General features: G+C 33.6%; 1 protein-coding gene across 3 annotated transcripts in view; it reads left to right on the top strand.

Moving 5' to 3' along the window:
* PLEKHH2 (pleckstrin homology, MyTH4 and FERM domain containing H2) overlaps positions 1 to 24,297 on the top strand; it is an 82,192-nt gene that overhangs the window by 32,813 nt on the left and 25,082 nt on the right. For all 3 annotated transcript variants that reach the window (XR_005658255.1, XM_039887285.1, XM_039887286.1), the window contains 11 exons: positions 1,301 to 1,395; positions 1,996 to 2,140; positions 4,238 to 4,374; positions 4,482 to 4,592; positions 4,753 to 4,839; positions 6,113 to 6,271; positions 11,138 to 11,218; positions 15,032 to 15,211; positions 18,309 to 18,417; positions 19,347 to 19,459; positions 22,520 to 22,699. Coding sequence is in view for 2 of the 3 variants with exons in the window: in XM_039887285.1 (XP_039743219.1) it covers positions 1,301 to 1,395; positions 1,996 to 2,140; positions 4,238 to 4,374; positions 4,482 to 4,592; positions 4,753 to 4,839; positions 6,113 to 6,271; positions 11,138 to 11,218; positions 15,032 to 15,211; positions 18,309 to 18,417; positions 19,347 to 19,459; positions 22,520 to 22,699 (1,397 nt within the window). In the remaining variant the exon portion in view is untranslated. The remainder of the gene's footprint in view (positions 1 to 1,300; positions 1,396 to 1,995; positions 2,141 to 4,237; positions 4,375 to 4,481; positions 4,593 to 4,752; positions 4,840 to 6,112; positions 6,272 to 11,137; positions 11,219 to 15,031; positions 15,212 to 18,308; positions 18,418 to 19,346; positions 19,460 to 22,519; positions 22,700 to 24,297) is intronic.

The raw sequence follows: 24,297 nt of genomic DNA, 5'->3' as shown, positions 1-24,297 counted from the left end.
GCAGTCACGAAAAGACAAATATTGTATGATCTCAGTTATACAAGGCATCTAAAGTAGTCAAATTTATGGAAACAAAGTGAAATGGTGGTTACTCGGGGCTGGGGTTGGGGAAAGGAGAATAGTTGTTTAATGGGTGTAGAGTTTCAGATTTGCATGATAAAAAGTTCTGGAGATCTGATACACAACAGTGTGGATAACTGAACACTAACTGAACTATACACTTAAAAATGGTTAAGATGGTAAATTTTATGTTATGTGGTTTTTTACTACAATAAAAATGTTTCAAAAAATAAATGATTTTGTACTGCCGTTTCACTAGCTAAGGGCTCCCTAAATGTCTGAAATTATGGAATAGAATTATGTAAACTTTTAGAAAATGATTTCTAGGATTTCTGATTTATATTTTTAAATCAAAATTCATGTTACTCAGTATAGGGGCTCACAGACATTCAACTCTCATGTAGAGAGCCCCTCATTATGTTTTTACTTGAAAAAGCTATAGCAGAGAAACTGTGGAGTTTCCGCTGTTTAAAGTAAAAATATTGATCTTTATGTCCTTTTTTCTCAAAGTTTAAAACGTATTCCTCCTTTCTTTCCTTCTTTCTCTCGCCTTTCCTACCTTCCTCCCTCCCTTCTTCCCTCCCTCCCTCCCTTTCGCATGCCCATTATAAAAACAAAAACAAAACAAAAAACAAAAACAGAACTGTCTGGAATAAAAAGAGAAATTTTCCTGTGGTTCCTTCTACCATCCCCTTCCCTATTCTACCACTAATCCATATCTCACAGGTAACTACTGATGTTCTATTTCTTCTCATCTATCTCATGTTCTTACTATTTAGGAAATTATATTCTAATCTTTCATATGAGATTCACCTGATAAAGGCTTTAGAATTCAATAATGATGTTTTAACACCATGTCATTAATAGGGCTATGAATAATCAGAGAATATTTTCATAGGGCACTGCTCACTGAACCATTCAGTTGGTATTTGAACTTATTTCTGCCCAGCCTGAGCTGGATGGAGATGCCATAAAAATAAAAACTAGAATCCTTGCTCTCAAAGAGCTTACAGTCTAGCTGGGGAACCAGCACACATGAGGAAATAATGAAACATGTAAGAGTATATCATTAAACCTTCAAATGCCATAATTATGAAAGTAGACTAACAAATAATCATGTGTCGATTCATTTTCTCTTTTAATTGGAAATTTTGTTAATTTATATTTGTAAGAAATAGACCTAAGTGCTAGTAAGAAGATTGGGGGTTTTTTTGAAAAATCATTTTGTTTTCTGTTTCAGATTCTATTGCAATGCTTTCCTGTACCACATCAGGACTTTACACATCTCTGATATATAAGAATATGACAACCCCAGTGTACACAACTTTGAAGGGGGTAACTTATTATTGTTACAGTTAAACATGTGATTCTCTTCATGATGGATCAAGAAAACTGTTTATTCGTGTTCCAGATTCTGTTCTTGTCATTTACAGAGTCTCCCTTTATAGGGAGTTTTAGAAGTTCACATTAATATATCATATAAAGAGAAGAAATAGAAAGATCTGGAGAAGATATTTATTCTTATCAGAGTACTAGAAGTCTGAGTCCATTCCTATTATGTCCCATATGATACTCTGCCCCCTCCATGGCTGTTAATTGTTTAAAGGAAACATTACTAATGGTGTAATGAAAACACCTAATTTAAAAAGGTCTTTTTATCACTGCTAGGGTCCTCCTCCCTAGCTTGAAGTATCTAGTTAAAAGAAGCATCTGTCAGATATTCACCACCTTATGTTTTCAAGAATCTTTAATAATTGGCAGATGCCTTGCAATTAGAATTTGAGACTTAGCAACATAACTGATAATGGCAAAATATATTCTTGTATTCCTTAAAAAAATCTTATTCCATGACTTCTTCTGGTAAAACATTCTATAGCTAAAGAGAGAGGTGACTTTAGAGATAGACAAGGGAAGCTGCTCTGCTTTTTTTTTTAGAAGGCAACCCAAATAAGCAGCAGCCCGTTCCTCGATGACTCCTCTGGGTCAGAGGAAGAAGACAGTTCCAGATCTAGCTCCCGGACTTCGGAGTCAGACACACACAGTCGGAGTGGGCCAGGCAGCCCCAGAGCCATGAAACGAGGTGAGGGAGAGTCTCAGGTAAAGACAACGCCAAGTAATCCAGAATGTGTAATGGGAATTTTATCACCATAATAGGATTTTTTTTTTTTAAATCAAAATACTTGTTTTAAACCACAGTGAAAAGAAAATTAGCCTAGGACTAAGACACTTATATTATCTTAATTCTCTTTGTGATTCCAGACAAGCCACACAAACTTTTTTTTGCTTAACCTTATTTTGTCTGTAAAAGAGAAATCATTTTACTATGGAATAAAGTGAGATGCTTGGCCAACATGAGGTTTTCTTTTATAGTTATCATGTGGCATTTTGGATAATTTATGGATTAGACTTATTTCTGCTAAATGGCAGAAAATACACTGAAAAAATTTGTGGTTAATCTGATATTAAGATGAAAACCAACAAAAAAATTAAATATGTTTACAATTTTTACTAGATTTTGAAGAAATTTTTAGCATAGGTAGAGGTTACAGAGATATCTCATCCTAAATGGTGTCTGTATTTACAAAAGTATTTAATGCATCATGATATGTCTGTTGGTTTTAAACTGTGTTGCATGGAACCCCTAGGAACTCCCAAACCCCACAGCTTCGATGGGAGCTGCTCAGCTTTCATAGGTTTAGTATTTGAGGCTTTTAATAATCTCTTTGCTCTTGCCTTGACCCCCAGCAGCTAGAATCAGGTTGCATCACACTTTTGCTTAAAACGCTGCAAGGACTCATAATGGCTCTAAGATGTTATATGATTCTTTTATGCCTTTCCTCATCTCCTTTTTTCTCCGCCTTTACTCAGATCTGGCCACACTGCTGTTCCTAGAACATTCCAGACTTTTATCTCAGGACTTTTGCACTGATCATTTCCTCCACTTGGTAGTCTTTGCCCATGTGTGGCTAACTCCTGCACCTCCTTCAGTGGTTCGTGCAAACATTGCCTTCCCAGTGTGACCTACCCTGACCACACCATTCAAATGCAGTCCTTTGCCCTTCTCCAACTGCTGGAGTTTTAAAATTCCCTTTAGTCTGGTCTATGTATTATTTTTCCATAGCACTTATTGCCCGGTTTTTGTCTGTCTCCCCCAACTAGGATCGTTGTTCTACGAGGGCAGACAATTTTCTGTTTCGTTTTCTGTTCTATCCTTAGCACATGGGATAGTGCCTAACACGCTGGCCCTGGGGCCAGGAGCCTGAGATTTATACCCCAACAGTGCCCCTCCCTAACTATTTGACTTTGGACAAATCTTTTAATCTCTGGACCTTAGTCTCCTTAGAGAATGAGGGCATTAACCAGGAGGGTCACTAAAGTTTTTTATAGATCTAAATTTCTGTTATTCTAGGAAAAATTAAGATATTAGTGTTATCACAGCTGTTATTTGTGTTAGTCAAATAAATAAAAGTAATGATACAGTGGCATTGTCCTAATACATCCCTTAAATGTTAATAGACACATTGAAACAGTTGCTGGATACTGTAAAAAATAATGATTTGCAAATCTTTTTCTAAAAAGGCAAGTGAAGTATTGTGAACATGTTCCCTTGAATTTCATTTTATGGCTGCTGGAAAATGAAATACTCTGTTTATATCTTTAAGTCTTATTGCTTCTCTTTTATGAGAGATTTTTTAAAAACCCACGAACTAGTAATATTGGATTTACATGAAAAATACTACTGAAATTGTGGGGATTTTGAATGTGAATTACTTTAAAAATGATTACCAAAAGTGGTTTAAATTGTGATTGTGCAAGTCTTGATAAATTAAACATTTTGTCTATATACCAATATGTAAATATATATTTTTAATCCTTAATAAAAGATATTTCAGTAGACTATTGCATATATTTTATATATATAAAGATAACTGTGCTTGTAATCATACCAAATATTATTTATGTTCTTTTGACTTCCTTGGAATGTTGCATGATAGTCCTTACCCCTTAGTTCTTTTTCCTGCTTTAAAAGTTCTTTATGCCCAAAGGCATGAGAATAAATTTAGTGTAGAAAGATTTATGATTTAGGAATAGCTGTATTCCTTGGGAGAACTCACAGCCAGTATTTGGGCCACCCAATTATCGAATATTGACTTGATTTATTTCTTTATTCATCTAGGTGTGTCTCTCTCTTCTGTGGCTTCTGAAAGTGATTATGCTATTCCCCCAGATGCTTACTCCACAGACACAGAGTACTCACAACCAGAGCAGAAGCTTCCTAAAACTTGCTCCTCTTCCAGTGATAATGGGAAAAATGTAAATGCTGCATCAGATTTTTTTTAAACAAACAAACATTAATGAATCCATCAGCTTAAGCCTCCAAAAGGAAGCTTAAATATTTTTTTAAATCTCTTTTTAATTAGGAGCTACTGGAAAAATCTGGCTATTTATTAAAAATGAGTGGTAAAGTGAAGACTTGGAAGCGGAGATGGTTTGTTCTTAAAGGTGGTGAATTACTTTACTACAAGTCTCCGGTGAGTGGGAAGTGCTTGCTATTTAGAACTGAATTCCTCACACTAGAAATCAAATTCCCGATTGATTTTCTTCACTATAATGCAATTAATTATACAAAGCATTTCTTATGGTTCCTATTATAGGTAATCACTTTGCATTGGTTTTCTTCCTTTCATACAGAGTGATGTAATTAGAAAACCCCAGGGCCATATTGAACTCAGTGCATCCTGCAGTATTTTAAGAGGAGATAACAAACAAACAGTTCAGGTACTTTTTTTTTTCTTTTCACTTTTTCTTTCTTTTTTCGTATCATGCAAAACTCAATTCTCATTTATCCAAGCGAATAGAAAGGAGTTTGGATGATTCAGTGTTTTTTAAATTAACTTTGGGTTGTTTGATGCTCAAAAATGTGTGAAACCCCAGGACTTCTTAGTTAAAACTATAATATAAGCTATTTGTGTTGAGTAACTCTCCATTATACTTTCTTTGCCCTTTATCTCACTGCCCTTTATCTATTTCTCTGTACCTAATCTCCCAGTTGTTCTCAGCTCTCAAACTGTCTAGCTATTTTAGGGGCGGATTATCTGGTAAATGAATTCCCAATAAGATGTTAGTAATTTCGTGTATTACAGAACCAGAAAATGGCAGTTTTCTATGAACTTCAGATGCTGTAACACTAAATGGGAAAGATATTGGTGAGCAAGGGGCTGTACAAGATCTACCGAGTCATACCATAGAGGTAGCTGCTGACCATTTCACCCACACATAGGCCAGTCTTGCCAGAAACCTGTTAAATTTAAAAATGCAGGGTGTGGAGATAGTTCAGTATATGTAATTTAAATTCATTTTATTTCTGAAATGCTTTTAATAATTGTTATTTTCTTATATTGCTCCTTTAGAGGGTGGATATCAACATTTATCAAAAAGGCATGATATTAATAATTACCTGAGAAATACCCCAAAATGTAAAAAGGAGAATCAGGGAAAACTTTTTCTCGGTGCATGGCAGATAAGAATCATTTATAGGCTCCTGAAATATCTGGAAAATTTGAAATGTCATTAATCTGAGATTGGGAAATTATGAGTTCCTAATATTTGATCACATTATGTTAATTTTGAGAATTTCTCTTATATACGTAGTCTTCTTATTTTATTTATAATTGATTTCTTCTTTTCTGTAACAAATAACTCCTCTCTCTTTACTTAAAATGTGTTATTTTTATATAGTCACCAATCATTGTGCTCCTCATTTCAACAACCAGGAGCCTATAGCACATGTAAGGGGGAAAAGGAAAATGGTATGTAAACAGGATAAAAAAATCACACTTATGAAAAGTTTAAAGTCAACTAAAATGAAGATAAATATATTTCAACAAAAAGTTAGTTATTTAATTCTCACAAAGCGATTAAAATATGTAAATTATTTATGGAGTCATTATTTTAGAACCTAAGATTCAAGGTTTAACATGTTCATTTCCATGTTAAATAGTAAGGAAATCTTCAGAGTTTCCTTTCCTATCTCTTTTTCATCCCATTCTAGTTGACCACTGAAAAACACACATACTATCTGACTGCAGATTCTCCCAATATATTGGAGGAATGGATTAAAGTGTTACAGAATGTTCTTCGAGTTCAAGCTGCCAACCCACTTTTCCTGCAGCCTGAGGGCAAACCAACGGTGAAGGGACTGCTCACTAAGGTAGGAACTTTTTGCACATGGCGGTTGTCCCAGGCAACAAATTAGCCTCACTGCTCATGAAAAGTGGGCATCAGAGAATATATATCTCTCTATATATTGAATATTTATATTATCTTGAGGAATTTTAAATATGATACCAAAGACCAAAACTATAAAGAGGAAAAATGACAAATTAGACTGTTATACATAAAAATGTAAATGTTCTTACTTTCAAAAATTCTCTAAGCAGAATTTTTAAAACACAGTTGAAAAACTTTGAAAAGGTATTTGAAACATCTGAAAAACAAGGGTTTTCTAACCAGTAAGTTAAGGATAAATACCAGTGGGGGAAAGGAACGAAGGACACCGAGGGAGAAAAGTCGAGCTGGTAGAGATAGGGAGAAATACAAATGATCAAAAGCAAATGGAAAGATATTTTATTCTCACTAATAATTTTCTTAAAAAGCGCATGAAATAATAGTTATTTTTACAAACCTGGTCCAGGGGAACATTTTTTAACTTTATGAACCACAGTTTTGACACAAAGTAAGAAATCTGCTAGTGAGAGAATTACTCTAGAAGGCAATATGGCAATGTCTTGGCCATGCCGTTTACTCAGTAAATATTTTTAAAAGAACGAGTGAATCAATGAATATTAAATGTTTTTAAATCACATATACATATCCTTTGATCTAGAAATCTCAGTCCAAGAAATTTATGCTCAGGAAATGGTTTTAATTAGCAAAAGATTGAAGTATATGCATGAAGTATATGGAAGTATATAAATATAAAAAAAAAACATGTAACAGCATGTTTTTTTTCCTGTTTTTTAAAAAATGAGACATAATTAGTGTACACTGAAATGCAGATCTTGAGTGTAGAGTTTGATGAATTTTGACAGATATTTGCTATCACTTTATCAAGATAGTGAACATTTCCATTAACCCCAAAAGATTACTTACATGGTATAGTTTATAATAAAGAAAATTGGGATCAACTTAGATGTAGAGTAGGTGATAGCTTAAATAAATATTTATATAATCAGATAATGCTTTACTATGCAGTCATTTTAAATGTTGTAAAAGAATAATGTTATAGAGATATGAGGTATTGTTGGGCAATAAAACAAGTAGAGTGCAGTATTATATTCAGTCTATGTACTTGAAAGTATATTCATATATAGAGAGTGAATATAATATGTTAAAGCACAACTTTTATTAAATGTATTCATAGAAAAATGTCTGAATAGTCAATTTACTAAGGTATCTTGAGTATCTCTATGTGACTTTATTTTTGCTTAGTTCTGTTTTCTAAGTTTTTAGAATAAGTAGGTATTGATTTATGTTAAGATAAATGTTATTTAAAATTATTTAAAGTACAATTGATTTTGACAGATATTTACTGTCACTTTTAGAGAAATACAATAACATATTTACAAACAAAATATTACATGCAAAAATAACCTCTACACAACCACTCATCACTCATGTGCTTTGTTTATGTAAGAGGTGAAAAATTTAGGTGTTAATGAGCTAAGCCACCATGTAATCTATACTTCATATGGGAATGTAGGGGGGTGCTATACAGTAATATTTATAAAGACTGACCAGCTTTTTTCCTCTAGAAGTAAGAGGAAAAAATTTACCAATACAACAAAGAAATGACCAAGTTTATTTTTCCAAAATATTACATTACCATAAAAATATTTTTTCAGTTACTGATGGGTTAGAGATCTCCCTAGTACTGTGCAAATATATATTTACCAAGGAATATAGTGTTACTTTAAATCACATTCTTGTTATAATTCATAATGACTAGTCGTCCCCCTTTTACAAGGACCACATATGTATACCAAACCCTTTAAGTTTAATATGATCCCATGGCCAAAGGTTTGTTACTTCTCCCACAATTAGTTTTTTTGTTTGTTTGCTTGTTTTTACTTTATCAGGTGGCTTATTAATTTCTGCTCTTATTACATTTCTGCTACTCCCTGCTTCCCATTTCACAACTGCGTTTTAAGTAAGTCGACGTGATTATTAGTACTAAACCATTGGGGTTTACAGACAGGATGCCTATTAGGTTATTTTCCTACCATTTGTGAAGACTTGTCCACCAATATTTTCACCTTCAGAGCCTTATAAGAGAAAAACGTCCCTTAGTTATTCTGAGTGACTTGTTCTAAGCTCACATTCAGGCTACAATTTGAGATATTGAGATACAATTTGAGATACAGTTTAGAACACTTTAGAGGGGAAGAGGTTTTTTCCAAGTTGTCACATTGTTATGATTAAGTACCCAAATATGTAGGTCGATATTAAGAACTTGGCTAATTTGATTCTGGATATTCACTCTTGCAACTTTTAGTTTACTACTTAGGAATAACATTTTCTATATAAGAATTTACTTATTTAAAAAACAAGAATTTTTTGGGCAGTTACCACATGGGCTGAAAGATATAAAGATAGGGGAGGACACGTGGGAGGGCTAGATTTGTGGCAGAGAAGGCTACAAGCAGAAGATATGGGAGAGGAGAGAACACCATGTTTTGTGTGATGACAAAGGCTAATCGGGATGTGATATACACTGTCTTCAAAGTTTCAAACAGAACTAATACGAAGTATCTTTGTTGTGGGTGCAAGGTAAAATATTATTCTTTCAATTATTTAGTTTGCCAAAGCCTTGAGGTTTGAGATTGCCTTAAAATCTTCATGAGGATTCTTCTAGTATAATTTGCTTTACTGTGAGTTTTTCAGATTAATTCAGAGTTTTAAGAAATCCTAATATAATCAGATTTACAAATAAAGATTGACTTTTAAAACACAGCTTTTACAGTGAATTGGCAAAATTCTTCATTAACTTGTAGTTCTTCAGAGATACACATTGTTCTATTTTAAAGATAAATCATTTCAAAATGATGTACTGTACAGGCTGACGCATTATGCTTCAGTTTGGATGAGACTTTTTGAGGGAGTTTATTTGAAAGGAGAAAAAAATAACTGCATAACACAACTATTTAAAAATTCCAGGATATTTGTCTGTAAATATATGTTTCTAAATTTAATTAAACTGAAACATATCTTGCCAAGTGAAACATTTTTTGCTTTCTCTCAAGCAACATTCTAAATCCATCAAAGTGTCTGATGGTGAAGTTATTTGCTTAAACCACAGTTTTGAAAGCCCAAAGGCTGGCTGTGTTTGTGGGTTTAAATGAAACATGTGTTTTACTTCTCCTTGTGCATAGTGAGGAAGGAAGCATTTATTGAGTAACTACTTTTATTCTTTATTTACATTTTCTCCTTTGGTCATCACACCAACCCAATGAGGTCTACAATAATCCCATGTTACTCACAGAAGCTGAGAGGTTAAGTCGGTTGCCTGAGGACATCCATCCGGTACCCTGGTGGAACTGAAATTTAAGCCTTGGTCCATTTGACCTCAAAATCCAGGCCTTTTCTACTATAGTGACTTGCCTAAAACCTATTGTGGCAATAATTTATATTCTTCTCAATGTATCACTATCTGTCCATTTAAATGTAAGTCATTACAAAATATGTGTGACCCTTCTCACCTCCTGCCCCTTCCCCAGTGACCTCTGTCCTTACTTGCTCCGTCTCAGACACATGAGCAGGCACATACCATCTGGCCTTGGAGCTTGCTGCTTTCTTTGCCCAGAGCACTCTTCCCTCAGATGACTGCATAGCTCATCTACTTCCTTCAGGGCTGGACTCAATCAGTGTCAGAGAGGCCTTCCTGAGCACCTCGTTTTAAGTTGTTAAACATGCCCCCCCACCCCGACTTCCCCAAGCACTTTCTTCTCCTTTCCTGTTATTTTTCTCCTTAGTACTTACCACCATGGCCAAGCATGAAAGACAGAATATTGGGCTTTAGTTTTACTGGCCAGTGTCTTGGTTTCCAGGTGATGGGTCTCTCCAGATTGAAGCCTCCTCTAACTATTGCAAGTGAGGTTCTAGTCTCAAGGCAGAAGTTGGCAGGGCTGGCAGGGTGGGGGGATTATAAGGCAAACTCTACCAAACACACCACATTCTAGGTCTGGGGCAATAGGGCTTACTGTAAATCTACTCACTGATGGAAATGGGGTCCTTGTTGTATTTCTAGGCTTGAGGATATAGCCGGGACTGACTGGCAAAAATCACCAATACCTATTTCCTGGGCAAAAATGGGGCAGGGAGGAACCCACTGTAAGGATAAAGACACTCAATGATGAAAAATCTACAATACTCAGTAAAAATTGTGGCGAAATGTCTCCCACAAAAAACACATATAAATGTAAACTCTGTGTTCTTGATGAAGGTATATAGTAAACTGCTGATTTAATTGTTTAGCTCTTCAAAAGGATGTGTGCTCCTGACATATAGTAACTACTAAATATGTAATACTAGCTTTCAATGTTATTTTATTGTTTTACATAAATCTTTTTGGAGAATTCATCAAATGTTTTGAATGAATGAATCTTTTACATTTTAGAAATCACTAGAATTTTTAGGTTTTAATCTTCTCATTTCCAAAATAGAGTGTTAACCTAAAGAGTAACCAGGTTATCAGAAATCTATAAAATATGGAAACTATCAAATATACTTGTGAAATTGGCATCTTGTTTTATCCATCTTTGAATCCTCACTCCCAGGCATAGTACTTGATACATAGTAAACATTTATTAAATGTTTATTGGTGAGCACCAGAGCAAAACATGCTGTACTACTACTGTAACAGGGAAATTTTAAACAGCATTTGGGCAGTCTAGTTGGAATACCACTTATACCTCGAGCAAACTAGATACCTATGCAGCTTCAGAGAGAGTGTATATGCTATACTTTAAGGTGTCAGAGTTCTGCGCTACATTTGTAATTCTTTGAAATATGATTTTAGGTAAAACATGGCTACTCCAAGAGAGTCTGGTGTACACTTTTAGGAAAAACATTATATTATTTTCGCAGTCAAGAAGATAAGGTATGTATGTATTTTTAATATGCTAATTTTCTGTTAAAAAGTTTTTCTTACAACTCTTCTATTGTTAGCTAAAACATTAGAATTTTTGATAAGGTGGAAATTTTGCATAAAATGTATCACCAGGTAATCATATACCTACAAGGGTTTTGATTCTTGATTATAAGTCTTAGTAACTTTTAATCAATGCAATTTTTTTCCTCAGAAGAGAAAAGTTCCTATATTCCACTACCAACTATCAATTTGTTATATTTTCCAGGTCTGACAGACTAGAAAAGGTCAAATGAAGGGAATAAATAGTAAGCTAGGAAAGAGCTGGGGCGGGAAAAGAATCAGGCCTTTCTCTCAACTCCCTATATACCAGTTATCTATTCATCCATTTACCTATTTATATCCTGTTTATTCGTTTTTAAATTAATCTCCCAAAAAGAACTTGAATTATGTACACTTTCAGAATAGAAAGATGGGATATCGTCCAAAGGTGAAATGTATGCCCAGTTTTCATTATGGATATTCCACGTCACCTTTGGGTTACTGAAGCTATAAAAATTGAACCAGCATGGGCCAAGAATACTTAAATAAAATAGCAATGTCATCTCCATAGAATAGCAGTTTGTGACTGATTACTGTGTTAATGAGACTAAACTTGGTCCAGTGACCACGTGGGTCAGTTAGTATTTCTCTGTTCCATAGTCACAGGCTGCACTCTCTGTTCTGAATGGCTTCATTTAAAATGCATGTCATTATTTTCAATATTGCTCGTGGGGTGGGAATTAACTCAGTGTAGCCATTAAAAATGATACCTTTGGAGTACTGTGGGAAAATGATCACATAAAAATGCTACATGAATAAGCACAATACAAAATTATACATTCATTATAATCCCAACTAAATTATAAGTCAGGAAAATAGAAGCCACTTCTGTGTATGCCAGGTATAACAGTTTTAATATGGAATTAGGGACATACATACTTTTAGCAAAGTCGCATAATGTTTAGAAAAGTTGGGGGAATAGAGGTCAGGGAAGCTGCCACCGAAGGCCTGAGAAGTCAACACAGAGGATCTGAGCCCAAAGCACTGAAGCAGCTGGTCCTTAACAGTTTACTAGGAAGCTTCTGTGACTCCCACATCAGCCCAGGCATCTGACCACAACTGCCTCAGAAATATAACTTCTCTTTCACTTCTCATGCAAATTCTCTCCTAGGCAAACTCTAACTCACAACCATACAGGGAAGGGGATTCTGACAAATACAGTTCCCAACTTCTCTTCTGCAATTACGGAGAGACAATAAAAGAGGGTAGTTAGGATGCTGAGTTTATAATTCTCAGTCTGGCATATCTGTGTGAAAATATATATAACTAAGACTGGAAAGAATTATACCAAAATTTTGAGTAATTATCTGTGATGGTAAAATTATGGATGATTTTCTCCTTTTTTTTTTTATACCTTCCTATGCTTACTAAGTTTCTATAATAAGCATATATTTTATACCTTCCTATGCTTACTAAGTTTCTATAATAAGCATATAAATAAAAAATAAAGCTTCCTGAGAGTAGAACTTAAATGTTCTCACCAATAATAATAATGGTTATTATTATTAAATAAAAATGGATAGCATTGGTCGCAGAAGAAACAATTCAGAAGAATGCAGATAGATGAGTAGAAATCCATTATAATTACTGTAAAAATATTGAGAATATATGTGAATTAGTATAGTTCCTACTTCATTTTGTGCTATGGGTATTTTAGGAACAATTTACTTTTAATCTGGATCAGTGTTTTTTTTTATTCATTGAAAATATTTAAAAGCACTAGGTCTATTTACTGTTTATGGAGTTATGGTGAATATTTACTGTTTATGGACTTATGAATAATCATCTTTAAATATTGATGGAACTTTGGTTTTTATATGATCGACTATGTCTAAAGCATGCAATTAGTATAGTATTGTCATGTATTATCATAGTAGAATTAATTTTTTTATTCCATTTCTTAAAATTGTTTTTTATTAATGATTTTCTATCTTAATAGTTTGTTTTACTACCTTTCTTTTCTGAAAGTATAAAGTTAATTTTGCATTTTTCCTTCAGAAGTAAATTTTCTTCAGCCAGTGTTCAGAATAGTGCTTTGCGCATAGTAACTACTCAGAAAATAATTATTAGTAACCTAAGGGGGAAAAGTCATGTTTCTCATGAAAGACAACACATTTAATTAAATGAATTCATTTTTTACTATTAATCAGCTGTTAGCAAATAATATTTCATTTGAGATAAGATATTCACAGAAGACCTCTCTGAGAAGCTGACATTTTAATAGGTTTAATAGGTTTCGAAGAAAACAAAAGAGCAGCCATGTAGATATTTCGGGCAAGAGCATTCCAGGCAGAGGGAACAGCAAGTGTAAAGGCTTTGAGTCAGGAGCATGGCTGGTGTGTTTGAGGAACAGCGAGAAGGTCAACGTGACTGAACTGGAGTCCATTAGGAGGAGAATTATAGGAGGTGAGATCAGAGATGTAACAGGGACTAAATCTCATGGGGCCTTACCATAGTAAGGTCTTTGGCTTTTACTCTAAGTAAGAAGAGAAGCCACTGGAGATTTTTGAACAGAAAAGTGTCACGATCTAACTTATGTCTAAAAAGAATACTTCCACAGCTGTCTGAGGGAATAAGGAGGATATTAGTTAGGAGGCTATTACTGTAATCCAGGTGAGAGATGATTGGGGTTTAGTGGTGGTGATGGAAGTAGAGAAGTGACCAGATTCTGGCTATATTTTAAAAGTCTTGATGTCAGAATTTGTTGACTGAAAAGGGATGAGATGTGAGAGAAAGAACAGAGTTAGTAATTATCCTAAGGTTTTTGGCCTAAACAGCTAGAAAGATAAAGTTGCCAACAGCTGAAACGGGGAAGACTGGGAAGAGCAGGTTGTGGGGGATGGTATCGGACATTTAAACAGAGATACTGAGTCTGGAGTTATAAATATAGAAGTAGCTAATACATGCTGGTACTAAAGCCATGAGCTTGGATGAGTTCACCCATGCGAATGTAGATGGAAAAGAGTCCAAGCATGGAGCTCTGGGCCTGAGCATGAAAATATACGATGATAAATGTCCTTGTAGTTAGAATGAACATTTTCAGACTGCAATTGCAAACCTGATCAGATATTTCAGAAGCTGTATATCTAAAGCTGACCGTGTATTTTCTTAGAATAAATGTACTTAAGCAAAGCAAAAGTTTTAAATATGCTAAATATTCATGCAGCAGATATAATTGTTTTATTAATTAAAGAGCAGGTAAAATTTAATATGTCAGTTTTATATTTATATTAATCCTTAAATTAAGATGAAAGAAGCAATGGTGTTGCTTTGTGATATATTAATAGATACCCTCAGAATACCGCTCATTTGTGCAGATTTAGGGTGATAGTTAATCATATTTCTTTGTACCAGCTAACTAATCATGTTACTTTTTCATGGATAATATTGAGACTATTTTTAAACTTGTCTTTAATCAAATCAATTCTGTGGGAAAAAAAGTCAAGTGAATATTTTGACATAATTGCTTGACTAAGTAAAATATTTTCTTGCTTTTTTCACAAAAGTTAAATGTCTAGTATCCAATTTGTTCCCTTATGTTTAAATTGGGTGTTTTGTTTGTGACTGCTGCTTTCATAACAAGGTGGGTAATTCAGTTGCCTTTAAGCATTCATTTTTAAAACGGTATGCTTTATAAAGGTAAGACTGAAAAGGAATATGAAAAATTTTACTAGGAAAAGGTTTAGAAAATACCTTCCTCACAATTACTAACATTTACTTTAGTTTCCTTTAGGTCAGATCAAACTCTGGGAGGCTAAAGTTGACGAGGTTGATAGATCCTGTGATTCAGATGAAGATTATGAAGCCAGTGGGCGAAGTCTGTTATCCACACATTACACCATTGTGATCCACCCCAAAGACCAAGGTCCAACTTACCTCCTAATTGGATCTAAGCATGAAAAGGTACATAAGGACTTATTGGTTGATTTAGAATGATGTAGATTAATGTTATTAAGTAATGGTAATAATTTTCAAATCATTATAATGGAAACAAGAAAGAAAACTTTGCTAAAGACTTTCAGCTGTATTTTCAGAGATTCCTTATATCTCTGGAAACAAGCCTTGTTCAAATTATGTCATTTTTCAATCCTTTTGATAGAAGTGGTCTGAAGGCTGAAATTAGTGCATGAAAGTTTAGGACAAAGGCTACATTTGTTCAAAATGTAGCTCTCTCAGACTGGATTTTTTTGCGTGAATCTAAAGCCTCCACCTTTTATTTTTTACTCATTTTCAACAAAATTTTAGTTTAGATAAAATTGAAAAATGTACTATATGTATATGTAATCATATATAAAAATATAAAAGTTATATTTTATAACTTTTATGTGTTTTATTTGATGTATATAAAATAAAAATATAAATTAATTTGTGAAGAGGCATCACAAATTATTGGAGAAGTAATGGATCATTCAATACACATAGTATTGCGTGTCTTTACGTAGTGAGGAAATTGGCTATTTAGGAAAACATTAGTTTGTCATCTTCCACATAGAGCAAAATAATTTCCAGATGAATTTAAAGAGTTAAATAATTTTTTAAAGAGCCTTTATCTGATCTCTGAATAAAGTCCTTTCTAAAAGACTTTCTAAAAGGAAATGTAAGAAATAACAGTAGAAATGGTAGCTAGATTCGACTACAAAAAAGACATACTTCTTCATACCAAATAAAATCATAAACTTAACTAAAAGGATAATATAAAATATAAAATATTTCATGAATGATTACTATGTCTTTAACATATAAATAACTTTTATAAAGTATTCCTCCTTTTTTTAAGGCTCAGTAATATTCCATTGTATGTATATACCACATTTTCTTTATCCATTCAGTGGATATTTAGGTTGCGTCCATGTCTTGGGTATTGTGAATAATGTTGCAGTAAATATGAAAGTACAGATATCTCTTTGAAATTCTGATTTTAATTCTTTGGATATATACCCAGAAGTGGAATTGGTAGATCATGTGGTAGTTCTATTTTTAGTTTTTTTGAGGACGCTCCATACTCTTTTCCATAGTGGCTGAACCACTTTACATTACACCTAATAGTGTACAAGGGTTCCCTGTTCTCCACATCCTCACCAGCATTTGTCTTTTGCTTTTTTTGATAAAAGCCATTTTAATAAATGTAAGGAGATACCTTATTATGATTTTGATTTGCATTTTTCTGATGATTAGTGATGTTGAGCACCTTTTCATATATTTGTTGGACATTTATATATCTTCTTTAGAGAAATAGCTGTTCTGTTCCTTTGCCCATTTTTTAATTGGATTATTTGTTTTTTTACTATTGAGTCATAGGAGTTCTTCATAGTTTTTGAATATTAACCCTTTATGGATAAATGGTTTACAGGTGTTTTCTCTCATTATATAAGTTGCCTTTTCATTTAGTTGATTATTTCCTTTGTTGTGTAGCAGTTTTTTAGTTTGATATAATCCCATTTGTCTATTTTTGTTTTGTTGCCTATGTTTTTGGTGTCATATCTAAGAAATCATTGCCAAACTCAATGTCCAGAAGCTTTGTCCCTATGTTTTCTTCTAGCAATTTTATGGTTTTAAGTTTTATGTTTAAGTCTTTCATTTTGAATTGATTTTTGTGTGTGGTATTAAGAGTTCAATTTCTTTCTTTTTTTTCCCCCAAGTTTCCTTGGCAGTATTTATTAAAGAGACTATCCTCTCCCATTGTATATTCTTGGCACCCTGTCAAAGATCAGTTGACCATATATGCATGGGTTTATTTCTAGGCTCTCTATTCTGCTCCTCTGGCTTATTTGTCTGTTTTTATGCCAGCACCACGTGGTTTGGTTACTGTAGCTTTATAATATATTTTGAACCAGGAAGTATAATGCTCCAGCTTTGTTTTTCTTGTTCAAAATTGCTTTGGTTTTGGGGGGTCTTTTGTGGTTCTGTAGAAATTCTAGGATTATTTTTTCTATTTCTGTAAAAAAATGCCATTGGGATTTTGATAGGGATTGTATTAAATATATAGATGCTTTGGGTAATATGAACATTTTAGCAATATTAACCATTTCAATCCATGAACACTAGATATCTTTTCACTTATTCATGTTTGCTTTAATTTCTTTCATCAGTATTCTGTAGTTTTTAGTGTACGAGTCTTTTACCTCCTTGGTTAGGTTTATTCCTAAGTATTTTATTCTTTTTGATGTTATTGTAAATGGGATTGTTTTCTTGATTTCCTTTTTGGATAATTTATTGTTGCTGTATAGAAATGCAACTAACTTTTTGTACATTGATTTTGTATCCTGCAACTTTGTTTGTATTAGTTCTAACAGTGTTTTTGTGGAATCTCTAAAGTTTTCTACAGATAAGATGTCATCTGCGAGCAGAGACAATTTTACGTCCTCCTTTTCAATTTGGATGCTTTTTACTTCTTTTTCTTGCCCTGTTGCTCTGGCTAGGACTTTCAGTGCTGTGTTGAGTAGAAGTGGCAAGAGTAGGCATCTTTGTCTTGTTCCAGATCTGAGAGAAAAAGCTTTCAGGTTTTCACTATTAAGTATGGCATTGGCTGTGGACTTTTCTTATATTGCTTTTATTGTATTGAGGTAAGTTTGTTCCTGGTATTATTTTTTTTTAATTTTCCAGATTCCCTAAGTATTTTGTATGTGTCATTAGATGTATTGGGAGTCAGATTTTAAATTTGATATTATTAGTGGTATTTCTTCAAGAAATATTAACTGGTTGTATTTATTCTAGTCTCTTCACATCATATTACTTTCCTCAGTTTTATCATGCTTTTCTTTTCAAAGAAACATCTATAGAAAATAATAAAAATGTGAACAGTAGAAAAAGGTATTATGAGCACAATTCAAGTGAGCCTATTTTAGAACTGTTTAACTAAGTGGCCTTTAGTTATTATTTAAAAATTAAAGAGTTTATTTCAATGTCGAAGTTTTCTTCTCTTTATACAAGTTGTTTTTTTCCCTTAAGTCATCAAAAATTATATGTTGGTTAACATCTCTGTTAATGTTTTGGTTTTAAGGACACTTGGCTTTATCATCTGACTGTTGCAGCTGGAAGTAACAATGTAAATGTTGGATCTGAATTTGAACAACTGGTTTGCAAATTACTAAATATTGAAGGGGAACCTTGTAAGTTCATAACGCATAAGGCTTTATGGTTTATGAAGTGGACCCTAATCCCCTTTCCCTCTGTGGGTTCCTGTTCCCTGCAATGTATCTACCTTTTCGCTGGCTGTGCTTGTTGTGGGCCAAGATTCTCATCGTGGTGCTTAGGCTCCAGGGATACCATCATTTCCTGATATGCCATGCTCTGTGACTCCACTGCCTTTGCTCACATTACTCCTCCTCTTGAAATGCCCCTCTTCCTTCACATTCCTCACCAACCTGATAAGATCCTACCTGCCTTAGGAGCTCCCCCAGCCAGCTCACTCCAGCTCAGCATCTGGCTCATAAAAGATACTTAATAAGTGTTAAAATGATGTCCCAAAGCATTTTGCCATTTAACTCTTTTATGACATTTGTTGCTTTGCATTGAAATTATTTTTTTATGGCTAAGGTTTCCCCCATTGAGAGCCTAGATTCTATGTTATGCTTTACTTAATTACAGAGATCACATTTTATTTTCTGTATCCAGTCCAAGAATGTAATAAATATCGATTTTAAGAATGACTTCAAGTTCCTCTTTATCATTCTATCTCCTCCTTTGGTTTCTCCTTTCTAGATCTTTCTCCGGCTCTTTTTCATGTAGAGTCATCTACTTACATAGGTCACCAATCTTTAGCACATTTAAGTAACATACTAGTGTCCTGGTAGACTTGTTTCAGTCAAGAATATTAGGACCAAACTCTTCTAGATTTAATTTATCCAAAATAGAAACCTGAGAATCCCAATGGCCTGGAAAATGAAATAAAATAATATTGCCAAAGGTTTCTTCATGACCTTTATGACTTAAAGTTGTGAGCCAGGCCAGAATGAGCTAATTTTTAATGGGCTAATAAGTAGGAAGCCAAAATAAGTGCTTCTTTCTGTTTTCCATTTATACTTTATTCTGTATTTAGCCTCTCAGATATGGAGACACCCTACGCTGTGTCACAGCAAGGAAGGAATCATTTCTCCTCTGACAACACTACCTTCTGAAGCTCTACAGACAGAGGCTATTAAATTATTTAAGGTAAAATTTTATATGGAGTTATATATAAAACTAGGTGAATTTAATATTCTGAGTGAGGATTTGGGATTTACTGTAATAAACTATGTGTGGTTTGGGCTACATGAAACAATATCAGAGGAATCATTTCCCCATCAACCTCTCAAGTAGAGAGATTTCACAAATCACACCTACCTCAGTATTGGGAGACGGGTCAACACCCTCTTCTTTTCCAATGCTACTCTCCAATTCTTATTATTCAACTTCTACTAGAAATCCCTGACCACTTGAAACTTGTCATTCAACTATGTCACTCTTTATCAGCTTCTGGTAACTTCAAATTTCATTAAGGATTTTGGCTCCTAACTCACATTCTTTCTCTCTAACTCAAATCTTGCCATTATGCTGAATGACTTTATTATTACTTGACACACCAATGCCATGGTCTTAATATTCCCGACCTTCTTAATGACAGTAAGCTTCACCTCTAGTCTACTTCACCCTCTCATTCTCCACGTCCACACTCTGACCTCACCATTACTTCCAAGAACAACGCCTCTGAAAGTTTAAATTATAAAATCACTTTCTTTAACCATATTCTCTTAGTCTACAAGCTCTCTTATTTTCTTATTCTTCCATTTTTTATCTTCACTAAGACTTTTGTTTTAAGCCATTTACTTTCTTTGTGATCAAGAGAGAGCATGATAACTTCCTCTTGGCTTTTTTTTCTTCTTTATCCAGTCTGGATTACTTTCATTAATGCTCCATAATTCCTTAGGACCCATAATTCCTTGCACTCTTCATCCAAACCTCAACCTAGATCAATGCTACTGTCTTGTCTGCTGCCATGGTAATCATATGTGCACTGCTAGTGAACATTACACAATCGTGTGGACTGGAGCCCATGTAAATCTGTGGTCTTCATGCCTCAGAGCCAACTGTCTCTTCTTTCACTTGCCTTTGGTCACATTCTCCCTCAAACTCTCTACTCAATAATGTTCCTCACAAAAATTAGAGGGCATCAGACATAAACATCTCAAATCTCTCCCTCCAAGAGACATTATTTCATCTGTTTTGTCCTCCATTCCTCCAGTACCTTCTACTGATTCAGGTCTCGACCCCACACCAGGACCTTGGTACTTCATTTTCCCCTAGTCTCTTAGAGTCTCAATTTTTGTGTTTCTTTTGGCTTCTTCTTGCCTACATTCTTCCCATCTCAAAAAAATAATCTGTTTCTTAGGTAGTATTAAAGAATTATTATTAATTTTGATGTGTGATGTGACATGGTGGTTATGGGAAAATTTTTTTTAGCGATTGGACATCCATACTGAAGTATTTATTGGTAAAATAACATGATATACATTAAAGTATTCCAGAAAAGAAAGTAGAGCAGGGGTTGAATGAAACAAGTTTGGCAAAATGCTAATAATCATTAACACTTGATGATGAGTATATGAATGATCATTATACTATTCTCTCTACTTTTGTTCATGTTTTAAAATTACCATAATGGAAGGTTTTTAAAAACCCACCCATAGGATGCACAAATACTGGAAGCAAGAAAGACTCTATACAAATATATTTGAAAATCTGGATCAAGTAATCAACTTTACAACAAAATATAAATGGTCAAAACTGATTCCATAAGAGAGTGAAAATTTAAACAGAGGATTTTACTAGACTTTATAAGTGTAGATAATTTCAGTACTATTTAAAGAAAGAAATTTCCCAAATTCTGTTTTTTTTTTCTCTTTTACTTTTTATTTCGGAAAATTACAAACATATATAAGAGTATAGAAAATATTACGAGGTCCAAGGACCTCATCACCCAGGTCCACAGTCATCAACACAGGGCCAGTTTTGTTTTATTCTGCCCACCCACACCGCTCCCCAACACTGGATTATTTGGAAACAATTCTTAATTGTCATATCACCAGATTTTTTTTGTGAAGTGAGTTTTACTTCAATACTAAATTCCAGAAATGATTGTACAAAACAGAGCATTTCATGTAAAAACTAATAAAATATTAGTAAACAGAATCCAGCATCATATTATAAGAAAACTAAATAGTGACTAAAAGAGATTTATTTTAGGAAATCAAGGATGATTAAATATTAGGATATCTATTAATATTATTTATTATTAAACAATCATCTCTAAAGATGCTGAAATGGCATTTGACAAATTTTAACTTTCATAAAATGGTGATGAATACTTACTTCCTTAACATGGTAAAATTTAATGGTGAAAATCTTTTTTTATTGAGTATTTCACGTAATGCTTGGGCAGCAATGCTTTAGGTTAGAGAGTAAATTTATTTGATTATATTCTGTCCTCAGACTATAACAACACAATAATTAAACGAACCATTCATGTTTATGATCATTTCCTTTTAATATTTCTTAATAGATATTATGTTTATTTAATCAAATTTTAAATTTCTTCACTTATTAAACATTTACTCTGTCACTTTATGTTGCATGGAGAATACAAAGATAAGTAAGACACAGTCCCTCCCTTATGAAGTTTATAGCCTGGTAGAAAAGACATTGTTAATGGTCTGTATACCCTTAAAATGAATGCATATTCTGTTCTTGGGTGTAGTTTTCTATAAATGTCAATTAGATTAAGGTGATTGATAGTGTTGTTCAAGTTTTCTAAATCCTTGCTGATTTTCTGTCTATTTGTTATCAATTACTGAGAGAGGTATATCCCCGACTATAATTGTACATTTGTCTGTTTCTCCTTGCAACCCTGTCAGGTTTTGCTCCGTATATTTTGAAGCTCTGTTATTAAGTACATAATCATATAAGATTATTATGTCCTTTAGATGAACTGATCCCTTTATCATTATAAAATGACCCTCTATCTCTGGCAGAATTCCTTGCTCTGAAATCTGCTTTGTCTGATATTAATGCAGCCAGTCTGGACTTCTTTTGATTAGTGTTATCATAATATATCTTTTCCCATTCTTTTAAACAAAAACTATTGCTAAGAAGAGAATCAATATAATTAATGCAAAATAAATCTAATTTCTCACCTTGAGTATATCTTTCTTTCTTTTTTTTTTTTTGGTAATTTAGACCTGCCAGCTTTTTATAAATGCTGCGGTTGACTCCCCTGCGATTGATTACCACATATCTCTAGCCCAGAGTGCTTTGCAAATCTGTCTGACACATCCTGAGCTGCAGAATGAAATCTGCTGTCAGCTCATTAAACAGACAAGACGGAGACAGCCACAGAATCAACCAGGACCACTGCAGGTATATAGTGATAAATATACATGCAATTAAAATGATGTTGTCCTGATTGTAAGAATGGGGCATATTCAATAGAGACATTTGGAAAATACAAAAAGTATGAAAAGAAAAAGTAGCTATATTTTGATATATATCTTTTTAGTTTGTTTATATATATATATTTCTATAGAAATGTATATGTGTGTATATTTATACACTCTCAGTTTTTCACATTATTAGGGTTACAGTGTGCATACTGTTTGTAAAAAACTATAGAATATAATCATTTCCCCTATATTCAACATTCTTCAAAATATTAATGATTGCATTAATATCAATTACTATACATTTATGTTTTTTCGATTATTTTTCCTATAATAAATGCCTCTACATAGACATCTTTGTGCATAAATCTTGTGTACAGGTCCAGTGAATTTTTTGAATCCATCTCTAGAATTTCCCTATATCTTCAACAATATTTAGTTTAATTCTTCTTTTAAATCCTTTTCAGGTAAAATTGATACTTTGCTATTAATATAGGATGTAGTTCTTTAATTGTTAGCGCAGCTGAATATATTTTTTGAGTGTTTTTAGTCACTTATGTTTACCCTTTAATGAATACCTATTTTCGTCTTTGCTGATTGACTCTTGTTAATCTCAGGATAAAACAGGAATTTCTTTCTTAGCATATAGGACTCTTGGGTGTGGATCTAAGTTTTGTGGGACTTGAAGTTTACACAATTAATATTTTGCACTCTTTAAGAAAAAGAGAAAATATGTTACTTTGACACATTTAAAAAGAACATATGGTCATGTAAACATAGTTTATAAGGCTTTTCCCGGGATCTTGGAGGGGGCCTGTGCATGAGAGAAGTTCTGAAGTTTAAGCTTCATTTGCATCAAGGGCCCTTCATAATCTGGCTGCAGTGGCCTCCTCTTTCGCCACTCTATTTCATATATCCTGCCTCCAACAGACAGAGAAAGAATAAATACTCCCTATTCTTCAAACACATGCTGCCTTTGCATTATTCTTCACCTTGCATTTGGCATTATTCCTATTACCTAAATACTCCTTCTTTCTTCCCACATGTAGACTTTACGGTCCAGCCCAAGCAACATCTCTCCTGTGAATTCTTCCCTCACTTCCACAGCAATTAGTCATTCCCTCCATTGGTTATGCTTATAACAAAGTATGGCATGGTATTAACCATGTTATAAATTACTGTTTAAACATAGAATGTCTTCCCTTAGACTGCAGGTACCTCAAGAGCAGAAACAGTGCTTTTTTCTCTTCCTTTTTTAAAATATAACTTTTAAAAAGTATTGAAGCTATTCTTGCTTAATGGAAAAAAAAATGGATTAAAATAGGAAAGAGAATACAGAAGAGAACAAAGGAAAAGTAAAAATCACATATAATTTTATTACCTAAAGACAATCTCTGTTAGTATTTGCATACTTGCCCCTTATTTACATATGTATTCATCTATGTATGTGTGGGTAGATTGGTTTTATTTGGGAGTATATGATTTTTTACTATATTTTGATCTATCTGTTCTCAAAGCCATTACTTATATCCCAATGACTGAGTAAGTACATAAATGAACAAAAAAGGAGCAATGTCC

This window comes from Pteropus medius, unplaced genomic scaffold (assembly GCF_902729225.1).
Source record: "Pteropus medius unplaced genomic scaffold, Ma_sr-lr_union100, whole genome shotgun sequence".
NCBI lineage: Eukaryota > Metazoa > Chordata > Mammalia > Chiroptera > Pteropodidae > Pteropus > Pteropus medius.
Note: the sequence above shows the minus strand (reverse complement) of the source record. Positions and strands in the feature narration are given on the sequence as shown.